At 42.9% G+C, this 12,568-nt stretch overlaps 1 protein-coding gene across 4 annotated transcripts in view; it reads right to left on the bottom strand.

The window, feature by feature from the left end:
• The window catches only part of hbs1l (HBS1-like translational GTPase), a 116,327-nt gene that overhangs the window by 10,475 nt on the left and 93,284 nt on the right, over window positions 1–12,568 (bottom strand). For all 4 annotated transcript variants that reach the window (XM_060938533.1, XM_060938532.1, XM_060938535.1 and 1 more), the window contains 3 exons: window positions 12,345–12,449; window positions 12,070–12,160; window positions 1–57 (listed from right to left, as the gene is read on the bottom strand). The exon at window positions 1–57 is cut by the window's left edge and continues 52 nt beyond it. In XM_060938533.1, coding sequence (XP_060794516.1) covers window positions 1–57; window positions 12,070–12,160; window positions 12,345–12,449 — 253 coding nt within the window. The remainder of the gene's footprint in view (window positions 58–12,069; window positions 12,161–12,344; window positions 12,450–12,568) is intronic.

The following is a 12,568-nucleotide window of genomic DNA, read 5'->3' on the forward strand; positions in this document are numbered from 1 at the left end:
CGGAAACGAGTGCAGGCCCTAATGGGCTCCTTGGGGTCACAGAACACACAGCCAACACTACAGAGAGAGAGCAAACAACAACAACAACAACGTGAAGAAAAAAAAAAAACTCTCAGAGGCTGGGAGTGGAGGAGTTAGTGAGCATGTTTACATGTGCAAAATGCGTTAGATGACAATAATTCGTTAAAAGAGCATGCGGTGTTAATTTTGTTGACAACACCACCTCCCATCACAAAAACTAACCAGTGACTAAATAATTTACAGCTCTGAATAGATGACCAAAATGCAACATTTACCCCCTCCCTCTCGCTCATATTATTAGCACACCACCAAACAAAAATGTCACCAAAAGTATACATAATGAAATAGAAAGAAAGAAAGAAAGAAAGAAAGAAAGAAAGAAAGAAAGAAAGAAAGAAAGAAAGAAAGAAAGAAAGAAAGAAAGAAAGAAAGAAAGAAATTCATCACACACTTGTGAAATTTCCTCTCTGCATTTAACCCAGATGAAGCAGTGAACACACACATACATGAGCAATGAGCGCGCACACATACCCAGAGCAGTGGGCAGCCATGCTAACAGCGCCCGGGGAGCAGTTGGGGGTTCGGTGCCTCACTCAAGGGCACCTCAGCCCAAGGCCGTCCCATATTAACCTAACCGCATGTCTTTGGACTGTGGGGGAAACCGGAGCACCCGGAGGAAACCCACGCAGACACGGGGAGAACATGCAAACTCCGCACAGAAAGGCCCTCGCCGGCTGCTGGGTTTGAACCCAGAACCTTCTTGCTGTGAGGCGACCGTGCTAACCACTACACCACCGTGCCGCCCATGACCATCTAGTCATCAATTTACTCACAATTTACTTACTCATTGTGAAACCTGGGCCTGTTTAGTTGAACACAAAGCTGATATACTTGCAGGAATTGAAGAAAGACATACACGATGATCTTCCTCAACAGCTCTGAGTCTCTTTTTTTTTTTTTTATAGCAGTCATGCTTGAAAAGCCCAGCTCGCATAGATAGGTTGCAGAAAATGGGAGCAGAGCTGAAAGAGCTCTGCTTGCTAGAATGGGGAACTCCTTGGCAGCAGTCAGCCAAAAACTGTCCAAAGGTAGATCAGCAAAGCTCAGCTTAAAACCACGATTTTGTCTCAGTACAGTTATTTCCTCCTGCTCCTGCACTGTTGGACAACTTCCCCCCCCCACACACCAAGCATACTGGAGTCAGCTCGGTTGGTTCCTCAGTAAAAGTAAATCCAAAGGAAAGATAACTTTCATTGTATTGTCTTGAGCTCACTTTTTTTTTGCTTTCTTTTGACCACTACTTATACTCGGGCCTTCATCTGGGTCAGAATTTTCCCCAGGACCCAGCTCGGATTGTGCACTTTTTCAAATATTTATCCATCGCCATCACCGCCGTCACACCCGAAGCATTACTAATTCCATTGTTTGAATGGCAACAGGTAGATACACAGGTTAATTAGCTACCTGCTGCCATCTAGTGGAAGAGTATTTAATTGTTCTGCCTGTCACTATACGTCGCTAGCATAGACAAATTATTTGTACTAAATAAATAATTAATTTTCGGACCAATGAAGTGAAATTGGATAATTTCCCATGGTACACCTGATGATCTGTCATAGCACACTAATGTGCCATGGCACAGTGGTTGGGAATCAGTGGGCTACTCTACTACTAGAATATCAGCTCATATACCGTGAGTAGAGAAAAACAAAATGGCGGAGCGTGTTGCTAAACCAACCGAGGATGAAATTTAAAAAAAAAACAAAAAACCCCACCCCATTATACTCTGTCAGAGATTGAAGAAAACGCATCGGATATCAGATCCAGAAACAATTTAGGAAAGATATGAAGGGATTTGGATATTTCGCCCTCTACAGTGCATACAGTCCCTTGCAAAAGTATTCCTCCCCCTTGGTGTTTGTCCTGTTTTGTCACATGACCAGCTGGAATTAAAATGGATTTTTGGAGGGTTAGTACCATTTGATTTACACAACATGCCGACCACTTTAAAGGCGCACATTTTTCTTGTGACACAAACGATAAATAAGATGAAAAAAACAGAAATCTGGAGTGTGCATAAGTATTCCCCCCCCAAAAGTGTCTCAATACTTTGTAGAGCCACCTTTTGCTACAATTACAGCTGCAAGTCTCTTGGGGTATGTCTCTATTAGCTTAGTACATCTAACCACTGGGATTTTTGCCCATTCCTCAAGGCAAAACTGCTCCAACTCCTTCAGGTTAGTTGGGTTGCGTTGGTGTACAGCAATCTTCAATTTATGCCACAGATTCTCAACTGGATTGAGGTCTGGGCTTTGATTAGGCCATTCCAAGATATTTAATATTTTCGCTTTAAACCACTCCAGTGTAGCTTTAGCAGTATGTTCAGGGTCATTGTCCTGCTGGAATGTGAACCTTCATCCCAGTCTCAAACCTCTGGCCGACTCAAACAGGCTTTCCTCCAGAATTGCCCTGTATTTAGTGCCATCCATCTTTCCTTCAGTCCTGACCAGCTTTCCTGTCCCTGCAGATGAAAAACATCCCCACAGCATGATGCTGCCACCACCATGCTTCACTGTAGGGATGGTGTTCTCAGGGTGTTGGGTTTGCACCACACATGGCGTTTCCCATGATGGCCAAAAAGTTCAATTTTAGTCTCATCTGACCAGAGAATCTTTTTCCATGTGTTTGGGGAGTCTGCCACATGCTGTTGGGCAAACTCCAAATGTGATTTTTTTTAAGCAATGACTTTTCTGGCCACTCTTCCATAAAGCCCCACCCACTCTATGGAGTGTACGGCTTAAAGTGGTCCTATGGACAGATACTCCCATCTCCACTGTGGATCTTTGCAGCTCCTTCAGTGTTATGTTTGGTGTCTTTGTTGCATCTCTGATTAATGCCCTCCTTGCCCGGTCTGTGAGTTTTGGTGGGCGGGGCCTTCTCTTGTCAGGTTTGTAGTGGTGCCATATTCTTTCCATTTTTCTATAATGGATTTAATGGAGCTCTGTGGGATATTCAAAGTTTGGGATACTTTTTATAACCCAACCCTGATCTATACTTCTCCACAACTTTGTCTCTGACCTGTTTGGAGGCTCCTTGGTTTTCATGTTGCTTGTTTAGTAGTGTTGCAGAGTCAGGGTCCTTCCAGAACAGGTTGATTTTATACAGATATCATGTGACAGATCATGTGACACTTTGATTGCACACAGGTGGATCTTAATCAATTAATTATATGACTAATGAAGTGAATTGGTTGGAGCAGCTCTTATTTAGGGGTTTCATACGAAAGGGGGTGAATACTTATACACACTCCAGATTTCTGTTTTTTCATCTTACTGTGTCACAATAAAAAAAAAAAACTTGCACCTTTAAAGCTGTCGGCATGTTGTGTAAATCAAACGGTGCTAACCCTCCAAAAATCCATTTTAATTCCAGATTGTAATGCGACAAAACAGGACAAACATCAAGGGGGATGAATACTTTTGCAAGGCACTGTAATCATTAAATGTTTCAAGGAATCTGGTGGAATCTCAGTGTGTAAAGGGCTCAAGCCTAATCCGAACCCCCGTGATCTCCGATCCCTCATTGCATCAAGAACCGTCATTCATCTACAGCCGATAGAACCGCATGGGCTTGGGATTACTTTAGCAAACCTTTATCAAGCTACAGTACAGAGTTACATCCACAAACATCAGTTAAAACTTTACTGTGCAAAAAAACTAAGTCTTATGTTCAGTGTCCGGAAGCACCGTCGACTTCTCTGGGCTCAGAGGCATCTGGGATGGGCCATCACACAGTGGGAACATGTATTATGGTCCAAACTAAAAACAATGAGTAAACTATGATTAAACTTCTCTATTAATATCATGAGACAAAAAAAAATCTGACTTTTCTGTTAAAATTAATTTGGTGCACAGAAGTAATAGGAGAGAGATCAGATACCCAGTATCTGCAAAAAAAAGGTGGATTGAATATTGGAGAAAACATATCCGATATCAGATCTGGAAACAACTGGCTAAAACTGGAATAGAAATGTATTTTTGGAACTAGAGATGATGTTTAACATGCTGTATAAAGAGACTTGACTGGGCTTTCTTTTGTTAGATCAAACGATACAGGATGGGTTTCGTATCAGCCGATACTGATCAGGTTTTGGTATTGGGGGAAAAAAAAAAGCAGCATCTCTAATAATCATGTGGAGCACTCTGGGTGAACACGACACTCAGCACTCGGATCTATTTTTAAACACGACACGTCCAACTGAACAGTCACATTCAAGCAACCCACCAAAGAAGAAGGGTGTAGTGAAATCAGGAAGTAGAATTTAACCATCCTGCCATGATTTCCGTTCCCATGGAGCCAGTCGCTTTACTGGCATTTTCTAAAACAGTTGCAAAATCCACCATAGCAATCGTTCTTTGAGCTGGAAGTCTGTGGTGTTTCCTGGCTCTGTAGCAGCTCCTCACACGTCCCAATGTTGAACGATAGCCATCGGGTTATCGGTTTCACCCGATACAGTCCATGCGTTATATTTCACACTGTTCAGCCGATCTCTGAAACGGATTTCTGATACAGTGAGTCTCAAGGTCAGAGGGGAATACACTCCGAGGCTCAGCCTGCCATAGTCCTGCGTCACTCTTACAATCTCCTTCTCACCTCTTGGCATAAGCAAGGCATTTCAAATGTTTGGATCGGGTTGGTGCAGACTTTCTGAAGTCATGCTTACCTTGGAGAGACGGATAATCTCAAGCTGCTCCAGAGATTGAGAATCTGAACCTCAATCTCCTGAATCATCTTTGCTAAAATGTCTAATAAGTGAAAAGCCTAACGAGACGGCGTAGCTCACTCTGGCCCCATCTAGTCCAGAAGGAACGATCTAAAGTTGCATTATAAATGTTACAAGCTATAAACACTATATACAAAACGATATCCACCCTAGGAATACCGACCTATTTACCAGAAATAATCCAAAACGTTGACGAATTGACCGAGAAGCAGCGATTTTTGTTGAACTGCTCACTCATTAAGGCTTAATTAGTCCATAACTTCATTAATAATTATAATGAAGCCAATCTGGGTTAGCCTGGCTAACGCGACTTCAAAGCTCTCCGAGCATTTGGTCTGGCCAAGCTATTAAGCCAAACCGTTTCCCAGAGCCCGTGGTTGACCCGCCTCCCTGAAATGCCTCAGTTTGCTACTGGTCGAAGCCAGAAAAGGCTGTGACGAAGCTTAAACCAATCACATCACTCTTTCCTCTGACGTATGTGACGCGACGGGGCTAACTGGTAGATTAAACTCTTACCGAAGCCGGTCGGGAGCAAGGCGAAAACGTCCTTCCTTTCAATAAATACCTCCAGGGCTGCTCTTTGCTCCGTTTTCAATGAGAATGCTTTCAATACAGCATCTACCGCTGTGTTAAAGGCTTGCCGCTGCTCCATGTTCGTGATGTGAATGAAGCGCTTCCGGCATAGATTCTGTAAACAATCTATGGCTTCCGGTCGCAGTTCTACTACGTCACTGCCTTGAACACGCCTCTACCCAGGGCCGTTGGAGATGCTCAAAGTTGATTGGTTCCCGATTTTTCGGGAGCTTGGAAATGCTGTAGATAGCCTGCCTGGCCAGACTAAGCTCGCAACAGGCCCTCGTGTTGCGTCACGCTTAGGATGGGCGGGCCCAGGCTAAATCTGGGTAGAAGTTATATGCACCCTAGGTACCCCTACCTTCATATCAGAAAGAATCAAAATCGGCGAAGAATTGAGGGAGAAGCAGCAATTTGTGTGGAAACTGCTCGTTAGGGATTGATTAATTACTCCGCATCTTCATTATTAATTGCAATTATGCAAATTTGGGTAGAAGCTATCTATATGCACCCCAGGCAGACCTACCTTCCTGCCAAAAAGAATAAAAATCAGTGAAGAATTGAGAAGAAGCGATTTTCAAGAAATGTGAATGACGCTGTACGGACGAAACGATGGCATAAACTCATCACCTGTCGGCCGGATGAGCTAATAAATGATGCTAAAGTAAAATATATACAGATATTTAGGCAGTGCCTACAAGTGTAGCTCCTGATGAGTTTATAAGCAAAATAATATTTGCAAGGGCACAAAATCACCCTGAATAGATTATTATAGCAGCATATGAACCATCGAATTGTCTAGTCTTGTGTATTTTACAATAAATGACTGCACTGCACATCTCAACACCATGACGTTTATTATGGTGTGACTCTGCTGGGTGCCTGGTGGACAGCAGTGAACCAGCACTTTCACTTTACATCATCCTGTTTTGCTTCTGCGGACTCGTCTTGTCTGAGAGACCCTTCCTGCACTGTTCTCCGAATCGAAATTATGGATTTGATCAACTGGTCACTTCACGCAATTGACACAATCTCCTCAACAAGAAGTCTGGGTTCGGGGGAACCTGCCTGTCCTGCCGGAACGTTTGCAGCCGGATACACCATGGATGCCTGGGAGAAGTGGCGTGTGGCGTGCTTGGCGATTCTTTCCGTGGAGGACATTGAGGATATTTACCTATTCGGAACCATGATCACAGGATTTTTGCTGATGGACTTGGCATTGCCCTGGTGTATCAAGGAAATCAGATAACAGGGGCAGCTGTTCAAAGCCCCACAAAGCTGCCCGACATGATTGAGACGGTGGGCAGAGCTGTCGGCACTCAGACTGTGGCTGTAGAACTTGAGTCGCAACATTGATAACATCATGGAGAAGTTGATGGCTTTGCAGAGAGAAATGGATCATTTTGGTGGCCAGAATGGACAAGTGGGTTAAGTGAAAAAGGACACGTCTACCCATCTTAAGACTCTCTCTCTCTCTCTGTGTGTGTGTGCTTTTTGTTTCCTATACTTTCTTTCTGTCTGTACTATGAAAGCTAAGTCAAACCGGAGTCAAATTCCTCATGTGTGTAACATACCTGGCAATAAAGTGCTTCTGATTACTATAGAGTTACCATCCAATATTATTGGACATAAGAACTAATCAGTATCGATCGGCGGTAGGTTTAGATTATCTACAACTCAGGAAAGATGATCATAATTGCTGTTGAACTGTACAGCAATTATGTTTACACGAGCGTGCAGAGTAAGAAATCGTTCAGATGTTTAAAAAAAAAAACACACAATTCAAAAGACATGCTGCGCGATATAAATTTTTTTTACATCAATATTTTCTGTAAAAGGTGTTAGGAAATAATCCCATGTTATTTTTTTTAAAAAGCACTGGATAAAACCCCATCTGTTTTATGGAAATAAATATACAAATTTCATTGTCTGTGGTCAAGTGCTTATGAGATACGGTGCCTTGCACTTACGATTGGGTTCCCTGTAGTGGTGCATCATTCATACGGTCGCAAAAACCATCAAAAATCAGGTCGATGCATTACCATATTCTCTTAAGTATGGAGCTCCAGTATAACGCCGTGAAAATGATAAAAATGTCACCTCAAACTCCTTCATAAACCCAAATTAAGTGCTTCGTAGGTGCTAAAGAAGGCAACTGGACTTGCTTGAAATCCTTGAAGATGTTTCACCTTTCATCCAAAAGGCTTCTTCAGTTCTGTCTGACTAGTGCGGCGTTCCAGGTATTCATCCTCTAGTGGACCAAAAGCAACCCTAAGGAGAGTCGTTGACCCTCTCAGTCATCCTGTAGGTCAGTGATTCTCAAACTGTGGTACGCGTACCACTAGTGGTACGCGGGCTCCATTCTAGTGGTACGCCAAAGAATCACTTAATTAAAAATATAAATAAAATTTAAAAAATAAAATAAAACGTGAAATACTATCCATAATATCCGAATGGATGAAAATATCTTATCAACCGATGACAAGAAAATGAAAGGAGATACAAATTAAGTTAATAATTTTAAAAAGTTTGCAAGTGCTTCTGGGTAGCCATACGTAGCGTACGTACGCATTCCCGCCGGTTCCGCTGACAGACGGTTATCCGCCATTGGTAGACTAGGCTGTGATGGGAAAAGGTGGAGGTGGCTTTGCTAATTATGACGAGTACGACAAAATTACTGTCGTGGCTTAAATCCGCGAATGGGAGCGTGGATCAGGGGAGAGGGAGAACTGAAGAGGACGTGTGTGAGCCAAGCACAGATGCTAACGACAGTGGCAAAACCAGCCCCAGAACTGCTAGCAAACAGCAGAAACCAGTGAGGAGGAAGTCTGACGAAAAATACATAAAACTGGGATTCATTTGGAGCGGGACAGAGGAGCTGCCCAGGCCGCAGTGTGTTGTATGTGGGGACGTTCTGAGCAATGAGTCCATGAAACCATCGCATCTCAAACGGCATCTTACAACCAAACACACAGCACTAAAGGACAAACCGATGGATTTTTTTTACGAAAACGTGATGAACTGAAGCAGTCCAAGTCCACCATTCTGTCCTATGGTACACCCGTAGCCAAAGCACAGGAAGCTTCATATCGTGCCAGCCTCCTGATCGCCAGAGCCGGTAAGCCGCACACAATCGGGGAACTGCTGTGTTTGCCATTAGCCAAAGAGATGACACGTATCATGTGTGGAGAGAAAGCTGCCAGAGAGTTAAACTTGGTGCCGCTTTCAAATGACACCGTGTCAAGGAGAATAAACGACATGGCTGATGATGTTAAAAAGACACTGATTGAGCGCATTAAGAACAGTAGATATTTTACCATACAGCTTGATGAGACTACAGATGTTGCAGATTTGGCCAATTTATTTGATTCATTATTTAAGTACAGTGTTTTATTTTCCTATATTTAAACACAGTGTTACTGTTCAAAGTACTGTGTGTAATGTTACAGTGGCCAACAATATTAAATATACTTGTTAAATAAAACCTCCGCCTTGTTTTTAATGAATACTTGGGCCTACTACGCTACTGTATTTTAATGTTGGTCATTATGGTGGTACTTGGAGAGCCAAGTATTTTCTGAGGTGGTACTTGGTGAAAAAAGTTTGAGAACCACTGCTGTAGGTTGTTCGGATCACTGGGGACCGGGTGTGAATGGTGTTAGCAGCCTAGAGGGTTGTTAGGGTGATCTGTGGGTCACTGGCTCTCTCTCTCTGCCATCATGCGAGTCTTGGTGTGGATGTGTATTCAGTTCTGAACTGAAGCCTTTCAGATGAGGAGGTGAAACATCTTCGAGAATCTCAAGCAAGCCCAGCTGCCTTCTTTAGCACCTCCGGTTTACTATCACCTGGATGACTGAGAACCTTCACAGACCAAATTAAGGGCGCGTCACTGAAACAGAAAAGGGATTCCAGGAAAAAGAAACAACCGGAGCTCGAGTGTAAATGTATTGCTGTAGGGTTTAGAAAATTTAACGCGCATATCATATACATTATTTTATCCACATTCACTGGATATGAGCAATCGCGTGCTCCGATTGGCTACTCTACTACTAGGATATCAGCTCATATACCGTGAATAGAGAAAAACAAAATAGTGGAGCGTGTTGCTGAACCAACCGAGGACGAAATAAAAACTCTACTCGAAAACAAAACCACAAAAAATGGAACGAAAGTATTAAGGCCAATTTATGCTGACAACGCAGTCCTCGCAGATAGCGTCGCAGACAGTGTCTGCGTAGCCCCCCTACCTTCGCAGACGCTCTGCGCGCACCTCCCAAAAATTGTGACCACCGCAGAAGCCTCGCAGACAGCGTCGCAGACAAGAGGGCTCTGATTGGTCCACTCTACATCCGCTGTACACGCACTTCCGCTTCCCTACTTTCCCGGTTTGGTTTGTTTTCACGACCGGCATTTTTAAAAACACGAGTGAAGATGGAGCAGCACGAAGAGCGGTTGATTGAGGACGTGAGTAAGTACGTACATCTATACGACTCCAGTTCTAGTCATTATAAGTAACCGGAGGATAAACACTCCACTAAACACACCCACCAACTACTCCTAGCAACTTCACGCCCCCTTGCGTTGTGCCGGTGAATAACACCGTGCACACCTATTACTCCCCGCTCAACGATAAATTACAACTGTCTGCGAAAAGCTATCTGCGAAAGCCTTGTCGCAAGAGCATGCAAAAAAAACCAAACAAACACGAAAGTCAATTAATGCCACCATCGATAGGTTTTTAAAATAATCTACTTAAGTGGAAATTATTTTGTCGGACGTTTTGTATAGATGGAATTTGCACAAAATAAAAATGCTGTTTCTCAAAATCCAGTGAATGTGGACAAAAGTTATTCCGTTTAGTCTCATCGTGCATGGATTATTGAGGTATTTCACCCACGTGACCAAGTCATGTGATGCTGCCATTTTGGACGTCACGGCTCGAATCAGTTTGAATGCGAGGAAGGCGACAAGCGAAAAACATAAAAGAAAAAGGAGCGAGATGCAGAAAACACCTTCACTATCCAGCGACGTAGGGCATTTACAGGACGAGCAGAGGGAGAGGTATTTGCAAAAATTGAGGTTAGCAGGCTTAGAGAACGACGTTTACCTGCTTCCACCAGGATTGTTCACTGACGTACGGAAGTACACGAAGCCCTCGTCTTTACCTGACTTCGGCCCACATGATCTGTATACCTATGTCGTTAAAAACCCGTCGCCATACACAGGTATTGATCTGAAAGCGTATAAGAGTTTAGATGCCTACAAATATTTTGTGTCAGGCTGGGTAACATGCCTACATCAGCGGGTCGTCCCTGGAGCCGGTGGTCGCCATCTTATTACAGCTAAGGTTTGTTCACATTTTCATTTACTTTCGGTCCTCAGGATAAACAAAATGTTATTAAATGTCATTGAAATAACTTCTTAGTCTGTTGAGACATGGCCCGTTATAAATTTGCTGTTACCAGGCAATGACCAAGAACTGTATTATTAGGGTCGGTGTAGTTGTAGCAGTGTACTAGCAGCTAGCTGTTAGCACTAGCTAATGTCAACAACAGTAGCTGGTATGTTACTGTAGCAATGTTTGAGTTCAGTCATTTGGATGACTGTTAAAACCTTTCAGTCTCAAGTTTTTCCCTTTACTGGATTTACTAGTTTACTGAGCTAGCGCGCTCGGGCAAGCTGGGAGCTAGCGCGCGCTAGCTCCCCGGTGGCCGGCGTGCGCTAGCTCCCCGGCGGCCGGCGCGCGCTAGCTCAGTAAACTAGTAAATCCAGTAAAGGAAAAACTTGAGACTGAAAGGTTTTAACAGTCATCCAAATGACTGAACGTAAACATTGCTACAGTAACATACCAGCTACTGTTGGTGACATTAGCTAGCTTGACGTTCAAAATGTTAGATCTTTTGGACAGTCATCTTTTCAATTCACTGGTTCTGTTTTATGGAATAACCTCCCCGCCCATATTAAGTCTCATTCCAACAAATTTAGTTTTAAAAAGGAAGTAAAAAAGCATCTAGTCACTTGTCTACACAATCAAGGATCAAATCCTTTCCTCTATACATAGTATTTTAAATTTTTTTTTTTCATACCTACGATTGCGACTTTATGGTGTTTAACCTGTAAAATAATTACTATGTATTAAGATTATCGTTTTATATATAATTATTACTTTTTTTTTTTAATTTTCATATATACTCAGTATTAATTAACTTAATATGTATATGTGATAATTATGTGTGATTAATGTATAATTAGTATTCACCCGCCATCATGTCATCACTCATATGGACCGCCATGGAAATAAGTTTTAAACTTTCTTGCGTTATCCATGTATAACTACTGTATATTTTCCATATTGTATTTATTATATTATGTATATACATTGGTTTACTAAATAAACAAACAAACAAACAAACAAATGGCGGACACCGGGGCGTCACGTGACCCTGTGACGTCAGGTGAAATACCTCAATAGCTGACTATCAGCTCACGTACGACTCGATTTCATGGAATAACTGTTAAACAGCACGTAATTAGAAAAAAAAAAGTATACGAAATCTGCTCAATACTATAGTAGCTCACTGGCTCAATCTGACGCTCCTCAGATCTTTAGCATTCCTCGGAATATTTCAGGACATTGATCCTGTGGCGTTGATACTTGTTCACCAAACTTTTCCTGCACTCAAGACACTCACTTGATCTTTATTATGTCCATTCCTGTGACGGTCAGACTGATGTGGTCTCCGGCAGCCGCCCAGTCTAACTGCTCATCATGAAGACTGATACCTGCAGAGACGCAGACAGGAAGTGTGTCTAATCTCGGAGCTACCACAAGAGGGCAGTATACTATAGCATTTCATATTATAGCACGAGCTGTGAGCTGAATAACAACCATCAGCTTTTTTGTTTTCCTGTTCTAAGAGTCAAAGACGAGAGCAAGGACGCCACGAGAGCTCGTCCAGAGTGTCACCTTTCACAGTGCAGGTCTCGTTGGGAGGCATGGCCAGCACTCGGTCCCCGGTCTGAACGAAGCCAGCTTCGATTTTTCCCGTCACACAGAAGCCGGATCCCTGATCTGAAAGCAGAGATCAGACAGTGTGCATGGCATTATTCATGCCAAACCACCATTAAAGGAGGAGTGCAGATAAATAAATAAATAAAAATCAAAATAGCCCCACCACCATCTTAGCTCAT

Source organism: Neoarius graeffei, chromosome 13 (genome assembly GCF_027579695.1).
Source record: "Neoarius graeffei isolate fNeoGra1 chromosome 13, fNeoGra1.pri, whole genome shotgun sequence".
Taxonomy (NCBI): domain Eukaryota; kingdom Metazoa; phylum Chordata; class Actinopteri; order Siluriformes; family Ariidae; genus Neoarius; species Neoarius graeffei.